This window comes from Trifolium pratense, linkage group LG2 (genome assembly GCF_020283565.1).
Source record: "Trifolium pratense cultivar HEN17-A07 linkage group LG2, ARS_RC_1.1, whole genome shotgun sequence".
NCBI lineage: Eukaryota > Viridiplantae > Streptophyta > Magnoliopsida > Fabales > Fabaceae > Trifolium > Trifolium pratense.
In genome coordinates, this window is record NC_060060.1 from 31,690,166 (window position 1) to 31,709,024 (window position 18,859).

The window sequence follows — 18,859 nt, forward strand, 5'->3', positions numbered from 1 at the left end:
TTTTTTTTAACTTTATGGTTCAATTTACCATCAGATTAAGAAAATGAAAGAGGGATGCACAAAAATAATTTCAAGTTAAATCTTATATGTTCCAATCTATTGAATAAAATCTCAATCATTAACCAATAATAAATTGGTCCATGTGAGATTTTGATTTCCTTAAACATGTGGTTGGCGGTTCGATTCCTAACTCATGTGTTCCGAGAAAATTTGGTTGGGCCACCTTGCGGCACCTTGTGTGGCCACAAGTTCCCCGGTATAGTATGAATCTAAGTATCTAACTGTGAAAATTTGGGTGGAACGTACTGGACACTGGACACCCACATCCCCCCCCATGTGTGGAAATGAAAACATTTTATGAAACCAAACCAATAATTAAAGGTGGAAGTGGGAACTTGGTTAGAGTAAAAGCAACGCTTTAAACTCATCCCATGGCCTTATCTTCTTCTACTTCATTCCTTTCACTTCTCAACACCACTGATTATTCTTCTTCACCACTTCTCAAACTACCACTACTCCATTTCCATTCTTCTTCTTCTTCTTCTTCTCCTCACTTCCCAACCAGACCACCCTTAATCCACCACAATCACAACCAAGTTGCTACTATCTCTCATAAATGGAGAACAAATGTTTCATTTTTTCCTGCTTTTTTAAAGAAAGGCAAAGATGCAAATACCATCAAAGAAGAACTTCTCGAAGCCATTGAACCTCTTGATCGAGGAGCTGATGCCACTCCTGAAGACCAACAAAGGATTGATCAGGTTTGTTGCCTTTTATTATATGCTTTGCTTTCTTCAACTTCATGCATCCATTTTTATTCTTCATTCATTTATTCATGGAATTCATTCATTTTCAATTAAATAGATTGCACGCAAACTTGAAGCAGTTAATCCAACTAAGGAGCCACTCAAATCTAGTTTACTGGACGGAAAATGGGAGCTTATATACACTACCTCTCAGTCTATTTTGCAAACTCAGGTAAACTATTTTTATTTTTACCTTACCATATATGTAGGCCTTGTTTGGATAAATAGTTTAATTAAGCGTTTATGCTATAAGAGTTTACAGTATAAGTGCTTATGTATAACTTATTTCTATAAGTAGATAAGCTCAAAACCCACTTGGGTTGGTCTGGTGGTATTGGCTTGGGACCTGGGAGTGTGTTCCTCCTTGAGGCCTCAGGTTTGATTCTCTCTAGTGCCAATTTGGGTGGGCTAATTTAGCTTCTTCAAAAAAAAATAAAAAAATAGATAAGCTCAAATAAGTCAATCCAGATAGATCATAATTCCTTTTTGGTTTTATATCTGTATCGCGCTCATAAATCATTCGATATATGTTAGGCATTATATATGATGCATCTTTGTTGTGTATTTCATATGAAAAATGTGAGCAGCTACATAACATTTATATGCTACTATATCCACTCATTTGACTACCCATCTAGATTGATCAATGCTGCTAGTGGCTTTTATAGGTTTTTTATTTATACTCATATAATGAAGGAAATGCTAGCTCAATGTCTATTTCTTTTACAGCAGAACTTGACTTATATCGTAAGTCTTAACAACCTTTCTCTAATTCCTAGGTTATATATTTTGCTTTTGTTATTCCCTTTCATTTTTGTGAGATTAGAGGATTCTTCAATAGATTTAGAAAAGGAAGAAAGAAAAAAAAAAGATTAGTTTATTAAGCCTCGCTGTTAACAATACTTTATACTTGTATTACACAAAATACATACTAAAAATCATATTTAGAATAAAAAACCAGTAAGCTCATAATTTCATAAAAACTGGTTGGTTTGATTTTTTTTACTCTGTTTCGGTTTTGTGAGCTAACTTTCTGGTCTTCGGGCTCGCCTGTTTAAGACTTCATTTAAATTTTAAACATGCCTCCTAAACTACGATCTAGCCTGGTACATTTTGGCAGTGTTACTTTTATATGTTCCTCTCTTAGATAAACTGATAATGAATGAAGTTAAAGGATTGCTTAGTTGCCTTTTTGGTTTTCATCTCTTAGATAATGACAGTGTACTAACATTTTCAAAAACTGTAATGACAGAGGCCAAAGTTTTTGAGATCAGTTACAAATTATCAAGCAATCAATGCCGATACTCTCAGGGCCCAAAACATGGAATCTAGGCCATTCTTCAACCAGGTAACACTAAGTGAAATTGAGATAAGTTCTCACCATTTATGTGTTCTCGCTCTAACATTTGCATGTGTAAATGAATCAATATATTGTGTAGGTGACAGCAGATTTAACACCTCTTAATGCAAGAAAAGTGGCTGTGAAATTCGACACCTTCAAAATTGCAGGCTTCGTGAGTATTCAGATCGAGTCTCAATAATCATCATTGAAATCAAATTTTGTAATGTTTCTAGATGAGGTGGCTTAGGAACCTCTAATTCTAATTATCTTACAAGATCCAGCAAAATGTTACATTTGCAGATACCTGTTAAGGCTCCTGATACAGCTCGCGGTTCACTGGAAATAACATATTTGGATGAAGAACTGAGGTGAGTTGCACGTTATTCTTGTATGTTTATAAACTGCATTAGACCTTGTGTACCTAATCTCAACTTTAAATTGATTTACTATCACCATGTGGTATATATATAGATATTATCAAGTACTTGTTTTCATACTTTCTCATTTTGACAGGGTATCAAGAGGTGACAAAGGAAACTTGTTCATCTTGAAAATGGTGGATCCATCTTACCGGGTTCCTGCATGATATGTTGTCACTATATACTATATATAGATAGCGCCTTATTGCCATCGTGTTTTCTTCTTTCTGAAGTTGGAACTTATACTAGCAAGCCAATGTGTAACCACTATTCAAGGCAAGCTAACTTGAAGCATTTTGGAACTGTGCTTTCTGTACAAAGTTTCTAGGTAAATTGAAATAGTGTGAATCAATATAATAATGTAATGCATCTTTCTTTCCCTTGAATGTGGAAAACTGATTTAAAAGTTGTTCGAAAGTCTTTACGTATTGATATGAATATATTATCAGCTAAAGCTTTGTTCTGAAGGCATGGAATGATTGAGAAACATTTATCTATCTTAGACACTTGTTAATATAGTCTTTGTTAAAATTGATGAAAGCAACGTAAATGCCTAGACGAAGCTGTCAATAAGTTTTGTTGCAAATTGTATTTTTGTTTATTTTACTGAGATGTACCAAAGCGAATGAATTCCACTCTACTTTCGCAGCGATCTTCTCCAACATTATTTCTCACAACTTTTATCTTGCCATTTTCTGTTCCTTGTAAACTCTGTTAGATCAAATCCTCTCTTTGTCGTCAATGGCAAACAACATCAACGGTTCTAACAGAAACAGCAACAGCAGAAATGGAATCACAGATCCAACTCAAGACACTTATTCAGTGAATTTTGTTGCAGTGTCATCGCAACTCGATGGATTGAACTACCTATAGATTGGACAATCCTAATGCAGAAGAACTAGAATGAAGAGTCGTGCATGCGTCAACTTATTATAGTTCAATGTTTACGTAAGAGTAATGCGACAAATGTTAATAGTTAGTTAGTTGTTATTTTGTTAGTTTTATAGTTGAAACATGGTGTGCATGATCATATGATATTGAAAGATCAAAACTTGGGTTTGTAAAATGGCTAGATCAAAACAACCTAATAAAAGATGAAAAATGATATTGAAAGACTATATCATACACCTAATACATGGTCTTCTTCTTAACCAAAACTCGAACTTGGGTTCTCCCGAACGATTCCTTCTAGGGGGAGCTCATTAACCAAAAACAGTCATTTTAAATAAAATTGAAATATCACTATAATGTATTTCAAGTTCAAGGACAATCTAAATTAAATTCTTTTTCTTCTATAAAAAAAAAAATAGTATGTGAGTTGGCTCGCACAGATGCGCGCGAAACGGTGTACTTCCAAACTACCTACCAAAAAGGTCATTATGTTGACCACATGTACCAAACACGCGCTCTTGTATAGTACAATAGACAGCATATTTGAATATGAATTAACTTCTTATCGACAAGTGAATCAAATCATTAGTAACTAATAGTAATCAAATTTGTATCATATTTTCCTTATAAAACTAGTAAGAGATTCGTGCGATAGAACGAGTCGTAAGGTTACACCGATATTTATAGAAGTTACATTTTGCCAATTAAATGCAATCTAACACGCGCCATATTTCATTTTGCCAATTAAATGCAATCTAACACGCGCCATATTTCATTTGTCTGATTTTTGCCAAATTTGCACATGTTAAAAAGTTTAAAATAGTAAGTTTGTACTGGAGGTTGTGTATTTTATATTAAATGTATAACTTTTTAGTAAATAATTGTTATTTTTCAATAAATTGTTACAACTTTTGGTTGCTTTAACATGTGTGATATTGCACAAGTTAGACAAACCCGAAAAATAATCAACTTATGAAAAAAGTTTGATTTTTGAACTTACTAAGTATTTCTTGTTTAAAATCTTGTGATCTGAATAAATTGTTTCATCAACAATTGTACTTCGACTATAAAATATAGGGATTTGGTCTATAAATACTCCAACCTTAGTGTTAAGAAATCCCACATTGAATGTTCCGTGAAAAAAAAAAAACCCAACATCTAATGTAAGTTGGTGTGAAAAATGGTTTTTAAGTAAGAGAGAATTTTCACCTTACAAGCCGGTTTTGTAAGAATACGTTAGATCAAATACCCAATTATAAGATTTGGTCTATAAATACTCCAACCTTGAATGAATTTATTTTAGTCAATAATAGATGACAATAGTCTCAATTAAGAGTTTAATTGATATGCACCAACGGTGTAAAATAGTTTTATACAATCGTCCAATAAACAATCATTATTTTGTCATTTCATATCAAGAAAGTGGGGTGAAGTGAGGTGATGTGGCAGAAAACATGGTTGATATTGGTTGACAGTGTAAAATTATTTTACACCGTCGGTGCATATCAATTAAATAGAAGTTGTTGACATTTTCCCCGGAGTTTAATTGTTGTGCACCGTTAGTGTAATTTTTTTTACACATACATCCAATAACGTGTTGCCACATCATTTAATGAATGTGACACATTATGTGTTTTTAATTGCCATACATGATATGTCGGTATATTATTGGACGCATGTGCAAAATAATTTTACACTGACGGTGCATATAAATTAAATTCTTTTCCCTGCTAGTTTATTAGGGTAACTTTCAAGTTTCTTCAAATTTATAGATCTATTACCACGAATGAACACACATGCTCTTGTATAATACAATAGATAGCGTATTTGAATACGAATTAACTCTTTTTTTTTTTGGTACAAAAATACGAATTAACTCTTTACCGACAAGTGAATCAAATTATCAAATTATTAGTAAAAAATAGTAATCAAATTCGTATCATATTTTCGAGTTTACGCATCGTCAGTGTAAATTAATTTTATATTGACAACCAATAAGAATGAAGCATTCTTCCACATCATATTAAGAAAATGGGGTTTAGTAGAATGATGTGGCGAAAAACATGATTAATATTAGTTGACAGTGTAAAATAATTTTACTATGTGAGTGCATTTTTTTTTTCCTCCATATATTTTTCTTGTAAAATTAATGTCACCGTATCTGTTTTAAATAAAGTGCATGTGTAAAAATGAAATAATTAACTCATCTTTCCACAAATTGACCGATAAAAAAGAAGTCTCTTTGTCTATAGGTTTGTTTGTTGTGTTGTGTGCGCGTGTAATAATAATGAAATGAAATGAAATTGAATTCAAACAAATTTGAAATGAAATATCTAAAACATAAACGCGGGCTCTTTTTCAATTCTCCAAAATTTTCATTTTAGATCCAAAACCCTCACATATTTATAATCTCACATTTCTCTCTCAATCACATAGATAGGGTTATTCATAATAACCCTATACCCTCAATTTCCAGATCTTCAATCTCTTCTCATCAATTCATCATGTGTAAGCACTTTCTCTTACTCTCAATTATCCTTCTTAGCTCAATTCACTCACAATTAATTCAACATTTTCATGTATTTATTTATTTGCATGCAATTTTTAGATTTGGTTTCATTGTTAACTCGAATTGTGATATGATATGGTGATTAGATCTTAATTGGGTTTATCTAATTGTGTTGTGTGTGTTTTAATTTGTTTTCCATATTTCATAATCTGGGTTTTATTTTTCAATCTAAGATTATTTTGAATCTAATTAGTTGCTAACAATGCTAAGCTAATGGTATTTAAGAATGATTTTTTGAGCTTCTTTTGTAGAGAATTGTTGATGATAATTGTAATGTAAGTACTTTAGCTTAATTGGTTATTTTCAATTCAGAGTTGGCAATAGGGGGTGTTAATTTGTAGGGTAATTTGAAGAAATTGTAGCTAATCTCAAAAGGGGTTATGGGTTTTTTGTATGTGTGATAACTGAGACAATTAGAGGAATGAAATGTTTCAATTAGTTTGTGAGAATAAGATGAATTGTGGTTTTCAGATTCTTCTAATACTTGTGTTTGACGGCACCGATTTCTTTATTTATATATTGCCAATTTGGAAATATGTTTTTTGATCCGTCTCCACATCGACAAACTATTTAAGCACAAAAGAAATGAGAGCTAAACTGAAAAAAGGTTATGGGACTTGGGACTTGTGATAGAGGAATGAAATGTTTCAATTAGTTTATGAGAGTTATATGATTTTAGTTTTTCAGGTTTTTCTAATACTTGTGATTCACGGAACCGATTTTAACTTTAATTTGTACTCGTTATTCATATATTGCTAATATGGAAAGATGTTATTTGATTTGTTCGCATACTGACAACTATTCTTTTTTATTCTTGTTCTCAGCAATTGAATTGCTTCCTGATGGGGTACTTCAATTTATATTGTCGCATATCAATAATGGCCGTGATGTTGCATATTGCAATTGTGTTTCTAAGAGATGGAAGAACTCTATGGCTTATATCAAAAGTCTTTATTTTACTCGCAATGCATTTGACAACCCTTCTCACAATGAAAATGCTGACATGATTGTGAAAAGAATGGTATCGGCTGTTGAGCGTTTAGAAGAGTTAGTTGTTTACTGTCCTTTCTCCCAATCTGGCCTTGCTTCTTGGCTATCGCTTGCAGGTCCATCTCTTTCTCATCTCGAGCTTCGAATGGACAACCTTGGCGACAATACGATTAGACATGAATGCCCGTCAAAATTGGACTGTGTTGGTGCAGCAATGAATTTGAAAACCCTAAAACTGTGGGGTGTCTTGATCGAATGTACCCCTAAGTGGGATGTGTTCCATAACCTTAGGATCCTTGAAGTTGTTGGGGCAAGATTGGAGGATGCTGCAGTGAATGCAGTGATTCAGGCATGTCCAAATCTGACAAGGCTGCTACTGCTTGGATGTGAAGGCGTCCATTCAATTTCAATCAACCTGCCATATCTAGAGCAGTGTAAGCTGGATTTTTATGGCCTCGGGAACTGCACGCTTACACTAATCTCCCCTAAAATTGAATCTCTTGAGGTACAAGGCTGTAGTGTGATTAAGGTTCCTGAAACCAATCATTTGAAGAATCTTTCAATTTCTAATAGCGGAGGTAGCTGAATGTTTAAAGTGATTCTTATACTTTCATATTTCTTATTGGATTTTTTATTTTATTTCTCCCATGTAATATATTACAAAATTATTGGCTTTGTGAGCTCAATTTTGCTTCCTTTCTTGTTAATTGCTTCCAGGGAGAGTATACATGGTTGATTTTGGAAACCTGGAAGCCCTGGAGTTCCTATCGATGCGGGGGATACAGTGGTGCTGGGCTGCAATATGTCAAATGCTGAAATTGGCAAGCGATGTGAAACATCTTTACATGAAGGTTGAATTCACTGGGAACTATGATGCTCTTCAACCCTTTCCAGAGATTGATTTTGTTGATTTCTTCAATAGCCATCCCAAGCTGCGCAAGTTTGACATCCATGGAGCCATGTTTGCAGCACTATGCCAGAAGAATAGTCTAAAACATGTAAGTTTATGTTTGGAAACTTAATTTCTTGCATTTCAATGTATTTAATAACCGTGATTTCAAGAAATCTACAAACTGTAGCTTTTGGAAGGACTGCTCTTGATTTTATTTTATTTGTAAAACGCCCAATGTTAGTAATTAATATTGTTAGTTATTGTTCATTTTTTGTGAGAACCGAACCCCCGACCTTCTCATCACTCCACCCCAACCACCAAATCGTCGTTATATCTCCCGACTGTTATTGGAATTGAAATCACCTTCAAAAACAGACTTGAAGCTCTTAATAACTTTGATCTTATGAATCTGCTTGATCCGTTCTATAACATTTTATCTAAACAAGGTATCTATCCATTTACTTTGTAGGTTGATTCTGAATTTGTGATTCCATGTTTGGAGGAGGTCTATATCACTGTGAGATCACCATTAAATGCTGAACAAAAAATGAGTACTCTTGAATCCTTGTTGAAGTATGGGAAAAATTTAAGGACCATGGTTATCAAGATTCTTCAGATGAAGGGATCACATAACAGTGCTGATGACTTTTTTGATGAGATTTGCCGGTTTAGATACATGCACCGTGAGATTATTCGAATAGAATAAAATTTGATGCATTTTTTATTACAGGACATTTCTTTCTGATTTCCAGTTTCAGCTGAACTTCTTAATTGATCATGGCTTTCCCTTTGTGGAGCTAATTTATTGTTTTGAACATTTAAAATTTTATAATCTCTTTTTATCTAATTTAGAGAATGAAGGGTTTACCTCATCTCCCATGATTGTCAAAAGCACAGTGAAACAATGTTGCGAAAATTATGTTACACTGATTCCTTGCATACAATCAAGCTTATTCAGGAGGGGGACCAAAAGAATCAAAGGTTTGGTTATGACAATGTGCTGATCAAGAATATGTTACCGAGTCTGTGCTCATTGTGTAGACTTCCTAGCAAAGATGGGTGCCGAAAGCAATGTTCCTTTGGTGATTGTTGATTCACCTCCTACAGAGATGGATGGTTTATTGCTTGCTGATGCCATGGGCACAAGTTGGTGAGGCATTGAGCCCTAATTTCTCTTTGTCATGTTTTTTTTACCTTGTTTGTAATAAAGAAATTGAGTTTAAATTTAAACTTGATGTCATTTATTTTATACCATAGTTCAATGTTGGAAACAGATCATCTGCTACATGCAGCTCCCTGCAGTTGCAACTTATTTTAATCCTTATTTTTGGACCATAGCTTTAAATCGCTGCCGTTTTCTTATTTTAACTATTGCTCCTCTTTAATTAATGTTTTTATGTTGGGGATTAGTTTTAACTAGTTAGTACCAAAACCTCTCTAGTCTCTAGTACTTTAGTTTGCTTGATTGGTTGATTGTGTTACGAGTTCTTGTATTGGGATATTTCTAACTTTCCAAACACTCATTCAACACCTTATTGCTCCCCTTTAGTGTTTCTTTTTGTTATGGGGTTAGTTTTAACTAGTTAGTTCCCAAAACCTCTCTAGTACTTTAGTTCTAAGTTTCCAAACACTCATTCAACACTTTATCACTCCCCTTTACTGTCTATTTTGTTTTGTTGGGGAATTAGTTTTAACTAGTTAGTTACCAAAACCTCTCTTGTACCTCCTCTTGTACTTTAGTTTACTTGATCGGTTGAAAGTGGGTTAGACCATCTTTAATGGTAGTACTATTTTAATAAGAGTACCTATTAGATACTATCAGTAGAACAAAGCACATTTGAGCATCTAATAGATAATACTTCTTATATAAGGGCTCTTTCTTTCCTCATTAAAATATCAGACCGCTATTTATCACAAAGTAATGTTAAATGAGATTTTCAAAATGTGGGTATAAGGACCAATTTTTTTTTAAAAAATAACTTTTTTTTATAGATTGCAATTTGACAGAATATCGAAAAAATAAAAAATATTGTAATCAAAATTGGTCTCATTGATCAATATTGTTGTTTTCAAAGCCCCCATTGAACAATTTTTTTGGGACACTTACCAGATACGTGTTGTACAAGTGTTTTACAAGTATTGGACACCGATTAAATGAGTGTCCAAGTAAAGAAAAAAGAAGGACTTTACTAAACAATGAAACACTCCCAAAAACAATTTCAGAAGCTTAGAACTTATTTTTATTAGCTAACGGCTTAGTTTGACTTAAGTGATTCACTGGTGGACCATTAAAATATAATCATTAGATGTCATCAATGGCTTAGATTAAAAAAGAGAACATGTACAATTGATTCTATCATATCTCCTCTTCTTCATCCCCCGTGGTGCTGCTCCAACATCTATATTTGACGGCGGCCACCTCGTCGGTGGTTTGGCTTCCATTCGTTCACAGTTCACACCTTTACCGTTTCAGTTTTTGATCTTAACCGTTCCAGTAAAATTTAGAAGATATAAATGACCGTTTCAGGTTTTTAAAATATCTGTCTTAGATTAAAAGTTTGATTACGTTTTGTGTCTTTAACTTATTTTTAATAAAAAAAAATTGGGTAGATTTTCTTTGGTCAAGTAGTGGCTAAAAACTCTCACCATTAAAGTAGATAACTGGAATGACCGGAGTTCGAACCTCGATCCCCTATATATATAATGCAATATCCTGCCAACTAAACTAAACTCACAAGACATTGGGTAGATTTAAAAGGTGTTATTTTGATTCTTTAACCTTAGTTTGTTACCTTACATTGATTTTTTATGTGAAAAATGCATAAAAGTTGTTAATAAGAAATGATGCGATATTATCCTGTGAGCTTAACTTAATTGACAGGACATTACATTATATATGCAGGGGGTCGGGGTTCGAATCTCGGTCATCCCACTTATCTATCTTAAATGTGAAATTTCTAACCACTAAACAACTTGACAAAAAAAAAAATGACGCGACATCTGATGTGTCCTCACTATAAACTAAGTTAGAATGAATCTTAAAATTCTCCTCTTCAAATCCTAGAGTTTATACCTCCAAATTTGCTTCAAATTTATGTAACTAAAAACCAAAATCAGGGAGGTCATGCTTCTTTGTTCTCCTGTCCCAATGTTTGAAGGAGATGTGGCTCAAAAAAAATTGAACTGTGAATCCAACCAATGATGCAAAATATGTTGTGAACACATTGCCTTTCTTGATGATTGAAAAGATAATTTACCTTGGCAATTTACATAACTAAATTTAAATTATTATAGTAATGTCGTTTGTCTGTGTTAATACTCACCTAATATTCAGCCTGAAACGCATTTAGTGTAGAAACAATTTAACAATCTGTCTTATTGACATAAAAAATGTATTTTATTATCATTGATCATCTTACCCACTTTAATGCCTTATATCAAAATTTGTGGATAAAAAAGTTGGAAAAACTCTTGCAAAATACATGTATATAAATTTCTTTTTGCTACATGTGAAGAAGTAGTAAAGGTGATAAAAATATTCCAAGTCATCAAATTTCATCTTTAAATTTGAACAAGCACTCTAGCAGCATCTAAATAAGCTTCTTCTTCTGGAAGTATCTTTTCAAATGACACAACTGCAAAACTGAAACTGCAATGCAGATTCCCAAGGACATAATACTAAACCATGCCACTCTTGCATTTGTTGTTTCACTCACTGTCCTCATCTCTGCTTCCCTGATAAATATCCCAAAAAATAAAGGATTGTTATATCATAAAGTTAGAATCAAGTGCAATTGAGTTTACTCCATCTAGTTTCATATATAAGCAAATACTTTTTTTTTTCAGGTTCATTGAATAATTGATGTATCTGGTTCATATCATAGACGAGATACATCAGTTATTCAAATAACCTGAAAAATGAATATTTGCTTATATATGAAATCGAAGGGAGTACTTTGAGGAAGAGGGTAGTTTGCTATTGACATAATTAAAATTACCTGCCCTTAAGATAAATCAAATTCTCATGGATGGCTTCCACTGATCCTTCCAGCTTTCTCAACTCAAGCTCTACTCCCTAAACATCAATCACATTTGTCAGATGTGTTATTTGAACATTAAAATACAGACAATGTATGGAACACTGTGTATATTTATCTAGATCCCTCTCTTACTTTTTATTGTTTACAACTTGCACGCAATCAAAAAATACACATAAAAATCAAATGACACCGTATTTGACATCAAATTTTTTATGTCAAAAAATCATTTATCTTTCTACTGGCATAAGCGCAGCTGGTGAAAGCAACTGACAAGGCCTCAAATGAAGAATATAAAGCAAAAACAAGACATTTCGATCGGGCACGTAATAGGCCATTGAGTAAATGTCAATCCTTGAGAAGCAGTACTCAAAAGTTGTACAATACATTCATGAGCATGTTACTAAATATATGTGTGATTAAAATGTTTACCTCAATCTTCTCTTTTCTAGCAACAGAATCCCAATCTTTGGCTGCAACTCCAATTTTCCAATCAAGATTCAAATTGACATCTCCAGCTACACCTCCATGGTGGTTATCAACCCAGAAGCATGCAAGGTAGTTACCACTCTCTTGAGTTGTAAAGGCAAAATTACCAACTGTAGCATTCTCATTATGGTGAAGATTGTTTCCATATGGTGATGTCACCTAAACAAAACAAGTTACATACATCCATTAATCTAGAAGAAATAGATAATTTTAACGTTTGAATGTCTCAAGGTTGTCTGTCACTCACACCACGGTTAAAGTAAGAACAAATCAGATTATCTAATTTGTGTTGATCACATATACATACATCCATTAATCATCCAAACTATGCTCAAATATACATGATATTCATTAACCTCCATTTGTCAATGGATGGTTAATAAGTTGTGATACCTTGTTATATTCATTAATCATCCACTAAACATAATTAATCACATATTTCAATTCTGTTAATCATCTAAGTTGTTGTCGAAATTTTTTGTCAAAATAACAAAGCTCTATTTTATAATCGAGGAACAACTAAGACAACACCTCAATTTTGTCCTTAAAGTAATCATATAATACAATCACGATTTATATGTAAGACAAGCCCACAATGTAAAATAATCGATTCACATGATCTTATTTTTTTTTTGTTACCATGATATTGTTACAAAATTTCCACCGTCGTTAGCGATGACTAATCTCTATCGGAGAACTTGTGAGGCACACAAGATGAGTTCTTCCCTCCCACCTGAATTTTCTCCAGGAATCGAACCCCTAACCACATACATAAATGACCAATACCTTTATCACTTTGACCAATTCATTGTTGGTCAATCACACATAACATTATTCTACCATCAAAACATCTTCAGAAACAAATTCCCAAACACATAATCAGAATAAAACCATTCATTCTCTAAAATTATCAATCGGTCACACCTTTAATCAATGTAACATAAATATACAATCCTATAATTTATCAAAAAAACAGCATTATACATGCATATGTGAATACAAATACAATTGGCCTTCCTTAAAAAAAATATACAATTGGCCTAAATTGATCAAACCCTAAAATCTAAGAACAACCCATGAAATAAAATTGAAAAGGGTGATAGAATTAAGGGGAAAAAATGTACCTTGACAGCAACAGTGGGGTGGCTTGATTGATCAAATTGAAGAACAACATAATCAGCCAAAACAACAACGTTATGTTGAATTTCTTCAGAAACACATTTGGTACCTGAGGCAGGTAAAGAGATCCATATAGCCTGTGAAATTGAGAAGAAACAGAAAATCAAGAATGCCAAAAATATAGATGAAGCTTTGTTCTTCTCCATAACACCTTCACCGTTTTTTTTTTCTTTTAATTTTTTTTATAAGATTTTCTCTCTAATTTATTATTATGTTTATGTACATGCACGATGTTTAGTATAATTATCAATGTTAAGATTTGATTTTATTTTGATTTGAATTCTATCGATAAGACCAAGAGACCAAAAACAACATCTCTCTCTCTCTCTGCCTCCTACAATTTATGTTTTTCCCTTCTTGTTCCTATGACTATCTTTTTGTTGTTTCCTTTTCTATATTTATTTTGTTTTTTATCCATTAAAATATAGTATATTTTTATTAAAAAAATCTATAAAATATTATTTTTTTTGTGTATTTTTAATTAATTAATTGCTTTGGTCAAACAAATTTAATGATTTTATTGAAATTTAATTTCATGAAACGCGAAAGCATAACGAAACAGGACGGATGCTCATTTCACCGTAACTGCTTTTTGCATTTTGAAACTAAATAAAGATTCAAGTATATCATAATCAAGAGTAGGCATGACAATAAAACCCATACACACGGGTATTCGCCTAAATTATCCGTTTTGACGGGAAAAAGTCGAGTTGACTGAGTTTGGGTTCTTGTTTGGGTTTTTCCCGATTTCAAAATATGGGTTTGGGGCGGGTAATGGGTATATTGATACCCACCCCGAAACCGTCCTCGAACCCACTCCGCTTATATTAATAATTAGATTTCACCTCTTTTAAATTAGTAACGCTTAAACAATCTCTTAAATTACATTCATATATTTATTTTTTATTTTAAATTTGAGTATTAAACAAATCATTTTCTCTATTTTTTTTTCTTTATTTTAAAAAATATTGTTGAGAGAAAATAATGTGGAAAGAGGTGTAATTGGGATACCCGAAACCCGATGGGGATACCCGATCCCCGTTGGGTATGGGTTTCAGATTATTATTTTTATCTCTGCTCGAATTTGGGGAAACCCGAACTTTATGGGTTTGGGTTTGGGGAGGACAAAATTCGTCTCCGCTCCACTCCATTGTCATGCCTAATCAAGAGTGATTCAATGGTTAAAAATCATAAGTTGACTTTCGTTAAAGGTAGATTCACAATAATCTGGCGAAATTGGACGATTAAAAAAAAAACGGAGGGAGTATAAAATTCTCCAAATACTTTTACAATTTACAAAGACTCCAACCTGCAACATGCACACACCAATATCTTTGTTCGGGGACAACTCAACATGCTTGGATCCTAAATCCCAAGCTCCCCATAGTTCTTCCACCTCTACACTACAGTTTGTCTAGTCCTTTAGCGAAGCCACTAATTCAATATATATCTTTTACATTTATACTTCTTTTTATAAGAGAACTAATTAAAATACATTAGTTAATTTAAAAAATATTATGTAAAAGACAGCCTTAAAGTTAACTACAAGTAATTACTATTTGGTCTGATTTTATTTTAAACAAATTTACGCTTCAAAAGTTTGAAGTTGTTAGGCCATTTCGAACTCCTGCTCATTCATTTGTGTGTATGGATTTATTATGACTTTGTTATTTCGTCTGTCTACCAAACAAAATCTATGCTTCAAAAGTAAATTCTTTTTCTGCTTAAAAAAAGTCAATTCTTTTTCCAATTTATTTAATTTTAGAATTAAAGGAGTGCCATAATTATAAGGAGCTTTAAAACTAACAACTCAATTCTCTACAAATCACGTACGTATATATGTTCAATGCTTTAATGAAATCCAAACTATGATCAAAGTTAAATTGAATCATGAATTAAGTAAGTCGCATATATAATTGTGTGACCCGTTGCTTTAACATGCATTCCAATTCCAATGGCATTATTTTACCCTAACTAAGGTGCAAAAAGTCCACAATATTCCATCTATATTTTTTTGAGAATTATTATGTGGACATCAAAATTTCAAAGCAACGGGCCCACTCTACCACTATGATTAAGATTCCACAACTATAAAGATAAGAAAAAGCCATCTTCCAAATGCAACATAATAATAGAGAGGAAAAAACAAGGTGATTATTCCATACCTTTCTATGTAAAATGATGAATGAATAAGAAGTGAATAAACTTCAACGGTTCAATTCTAAGTCCTTTTCACATCAAAATGAAGTTTTTCTAAGTCATACAACGGTTAGTTCATCAAAGTGAATAGCATGTCACTATAGTGGATCTTTTATACTGATTTTTAATTTTTAACCACAAACTTAATTAACCTATAAACCCAATGCTAACTATAAAAAGCTAACAAAAACAAAAAAATCATTGTGCTGCACTAGAAGTTTAATTTATATACACCATTAGTTTTTCCACACTACCACTCAATTACTAGTACAAATTTACAATAAAATATAAATTAAAGACTACATGAAACATACAACTGCGAGTTCTCGTGTAAAAGTGAACATCTTAACAATATCAATATTTGTATGTTGAGTTAGAGTTTGCAAATTAATTAATTATCTATATTTATTTTTTTATGGTCCAGTAGTCCAGTGACTAAAAATTTCACCATAAAGTAAATAAGTGGAGTGTTCAAAGTTCGAATTTCAACTCATATATTAAAATATGATGTTTTTACCAATTGAGCTAAACTTATATAGACTAATTAATCTCTATAATATCTATGTTACTGGTTTTGCTTACTAGTGTCCATAAGAATTTAATTAATACTATAAATAGAATCCAATATGGGTGTGTGAGTGTGATAATAAAGTATCCATATCCTTTATATAATTCCACACCCACTCACCCACCCCACTTCTCTTTCTTTCTTCCACTGAACACTGAACCAACCATACTAGCTAGATCTCTCAATTCAGCAACAACAATGGAAGCTCTCCTTTCTCAATTCACCTTCCTCTCAGACCAATCTTTAGACGACAAGACCTTCGATCCATCAACGATCGAAGATCTAATGAAACTATTCGAGATCGAATCATACAAAGCATGGGCAGCTGCAGAACTTGAGCAAGAGACAGAAGTTGAAGAAGCTGAAGATGCAATGCAAGAAGCCGAGGAACAACTCGAGTCTGCGATGGAAAGAGCCATGGATGAATTCAGAAGGTTTGAAGAAGAGTTAGAGAGGATTTCAAGAGATGAAGTGGATAGTTTAGTTGAAACTGCTGAGAAAGCAAGAAAAATGGGAAACTTAATGGAAAAAAGTGCTTCTGTTGCTTCTAAGAAGTATATTGAAGCTGCTTTGAATTCAGCTACTGCTTCTATGAAATCTGCTTGGAAAGGAATCTCTTCTGGCAAGGTTCATCCATCTTGATAGTTGATGTATATGTATCCACAATCTAATCTATATGTAACTTAAATTCGATTCTATATATCTATTTATCTTTACTATATATTGAAAAATAAAAATATTTCTTTAGTAGTTGATAACTATGAATTCATTTTCTTCCATTTTGTTTTGAAAAAAGTAGAAAATTAGATCACTAAGTAGTGCATAATTATCGATAATTATTGGATCAAGATTAGATGATTCAAATTTATTTATTTTGGATTTTTTTAAATAAATAAATCAAGGTCCGAATATTCTGTGAATTATCTAATCTGAAAACAACGGTGCTAGATTAAAGTATATATTCAAGATAATTACGTATGAATATATAGAAGTCAAACAGATAACAAGTTGTACTTTTGAATCTTGTTACTAGATCTGAATGCATGAGGTGTGTCCTTGATACTTGCTCTACTTATCTGGATTACTTTTTAACAAACATTTTCCTTTGTGTGAAGATATGTTTCAACACATCTAGTTTTGTATCACATAACCATCTCCATAAGATGTAGAATTTAATGGGCACAAAGCTAGTGGGATTTCTGGTAATTGTCAACCTCATCATTCACCTCCGTTATTTTTCTTCAAGTAATTGTAATTTTACATCGATTATGAATGAATTAAACGTCAGATATATAAAGTATAAACAGATTGTCTATGTATTCAATGTATTAAAATTTTTGACAAAGAAGCCAGATGCTATTTTAGTGCTAATTCACATATTTGGTTTTGTATAATTTGACGCAATTTTGTTTGGGCATTAAAACCGATTCAAGGTGAAGTTAGAATGAATAACTTTTGCGTTGAAAGGGAATTTGAAGAGAATTTTCGTATATACATATTCAAAATAAATATACTTGAAAGGGAATTGATTCCAAAGAAGTACCGTGACACTCTAATATTATCATATTTTTGCCCTTTAACAACGTTTTCATGTATACAAAGTTAAATAAAATTGAAATCTAATTTGGTAATTATAAATTCAAAAACAATTTTAATTCTAAATATTAAAATAATATATTAAATATGAAGTGTTCGTAAAAATTATCAATTTTACTAGCGGAAGAAAATAAAATGACATGAAAGTATATGTTTAACTAATAATTATTTGCTTAAAAAAAAAACTAATAATTATTACTGGTTGATGTTAGTGGTATTGTGCTCTCAACTAAACAGAAGGTGGAAATTGCTATTGCTTGGCAATGTCAGGACTCAGGAAGAAAGTTGAGTTAGTTTGAACAGACAGGGAGGAGATGTTAAGCTGGATGTGGCGATTTACTCAGAAACTCTGATGGACGGCAGCATGGATAAATTTCATATACTCAGAGAGAAGCCGTGGGTAATGGCAAAAATGGTCGTAGATAAACACTGTTTTTCTTGTGGTGCGCTTAATAGCACTAAGGTCCATTTGCTATCTTTAAATTGGGCAATCAAGGCTTGTCATTTTTATCATGCGGCGAATTCATGTGCATATGCTCTTGCTAACACGAGTTGTGAGCATGATCATGGACTTTGATTGTACAAACATTGTCCTTCTAGGTTGAGCTACATGTTGCTAGCTGATGTTATGAGGACAAATATCCCTAGAGTCATTGTTGTTTAACTGATTCTTCCTTTGGGGTTAGAGTCCGTTTGGATTAGTTTATTTTAGAGTTTGTGCAAATAAATAAGCTTTTATGTTAAATCATATGTTTTCGCTAGTAAAAATTGTATCTTCATAGCTATTATTTCATAAAATACTTAACAAACTTATAAATAAATCTAGAGGAGGGATCCGTTGACTTCAGGAGTAAGTCTCCATTGACTTACTCCGCTTAATAA

At 32.6% G+C, this 18,859-nt stretch overlaps 4 protein-coding genes across 4 annotated transcripts; 3 read left to right on the plus strand and 1 right to left on the minus strand.

The window, feature by feature from the left end:
• The first annotated feature begins 32 nt into the window (after window positions 1-32).
• LOC123910441 (probable plastid-lipid-associated protein 4, chloroplastic) lies at window positions 33-3,034 on the plus strand. The gene is made up of 6 exons (XM_045961540.1): window positions 33-761; window positions 865-978; window positions 2,059-2,154; window positions 2,246-2,320; window positions 2,449-2,516; window positions 2,662-3,034. Exons 1-6 carry the CDS (start codon window positions 432-434, stop codon window positions 2,732-2,734), a joined length of 756 nt encoding a protein of 251 aa, XP_045817496.1. The 5' UTR covers window positions 33-431; the 3' UTR covers window positions 2,735-3,034.
• A 2,684-nt stretch (window positions 3,035-5,718) lies between these two features.
• On the plus strand, window positions 5,719-9,194 carry LOC123910442 (F-box protein At1g10780-like). Its single transcript, XM_045961542.1, has 4 exons — window positions 5,719-5,966; window positions 6,852-7,595; window positions 7,735-8,015; window positions 8,379-9,194. The coding sequence occupies exons 1-4, from the start codon at window positions 5,963-5,965 to the stop codon at window positions 8,613-8,615; spliced, it is 1,266 nt and encodes a 421-aa protein (XP_045817498.1). The 5' UTR covers window positions 5,719-5,962; the 3' UTR covers window positions 8,616-9,194.
• A 2,093-nt stretch (window positions 9,195-11,287) lies between these two features.
• Window positions 11,288-13,996, minus strand: LOC123910443 (transmembrane emp24 domain-containing protein p24delta3-like). Its single transcript, XM_045961543.1, has 4 exons — window positions 13,560-13,996; window positions 12,379-12,594; window positions 11,908-11,984; window positions 11,288-11,644 (listed from the first exon to the last, which is right to left on the minus strand). The coding sequence occupies exons 1-4, from the start codon at window positions 13,758-13,760 to the stop codon at window positions 11,500-11,502; spliced, it is 639 nt and encodes a 212-aa protein (XP_045817499.1). The 5' UTR covers window positions 13,761-13,996; the 3' UTR covers window positions 11,288-11,499.
• A 2,463-nt stretch (window positions 13,997-16,459) lies between these two features.
• LOC123910444 lies at window positions 16,460-17,139 on the plus strand. The gene has a single exon (XM_045961544.1). It carries the CDS (start codon window positions 16,580-16,582, stop codon window positions 17,021-17,023), a length of 444 nt encoding a protein of 147 aa, XP_045817500.1. The 5' UTR covers window positions 16,460-16,579; the 3' UTR covers window positions 17,024-17,139.
• The last annotated feature ends 1,720 nt before the right edge of the window (window positions 17,140-18,859 follow it).

Excerpts from the sequence above, each read along its gene's own strand:
- LOC123910441 (XM_045961540.1), top strand. The coding sequence starts at position 432 with ATGGCCTTATCTTCTTCTACTTCATTCCTTTCACTTCTCAACACCACT. Across the intron at positions 2,155-2,245 it reads CTAGGCCATTCTTCAACCAG|GTGACAGCAGATTTAACACC; the intron begins GTAACACTAAGT and ends TATATTGTGTAG. Across the intron at positions 2,517-2,661 it reads TATTTGGATGAAGAACTGAG|GGTATCAAGAGGTGACAAAG; the intron begins GTGAGTTGCACG and ends TCATTTTGACAG.
- LOC123910442 (XM_045961542.1), top strand. Across the intron at positions 7,596-7,734 it reads TTCAATTTCTAATAGCGGAG|GGAGAGTATACATGGTTGAT; the intron begins GTAGCTGAATGT and ends AATTGCTTCCAG. Across the intron at positions 8,016-8,378 it reads AGAAGAATAGTCTAAAACAT|GTTGATTCTGAATTTGTGAT; the intron begins GTAAGTTTATGT and ends TTTACTTTGTAG.
- LOC123910443 (XM_045961543.1), bottom strand. The coding sequence starts at position 13,760 with ATGGAGAAGAACAAAGCTTCATCTATATTTTTGGCATTCTTGATTTTC. Across the intron at positions 12,595-13,559 it reads ACCCCACTGTTGCTGTCAAG|GTGACATCACCATATGGAAA; the intron begins GTACATTTTTTC and ends TGTTTTGTTTAG. Across the intron at positions 11,985-12,378 it reads CTAGAAAAGAGAAGATTGAG|GGAGTAGAGCTTGAGTTGAG; the intron begins GTAAACATTTTA and ends ATTGATGTTTAG.
- LOC123910444 (XM_045961544.1), top strand. The coding sequence starts at position 16,580 with ATGGAAGCTCTCCTTTCTCAATTCACCTTCCTCTCAGACCAATCTTTA.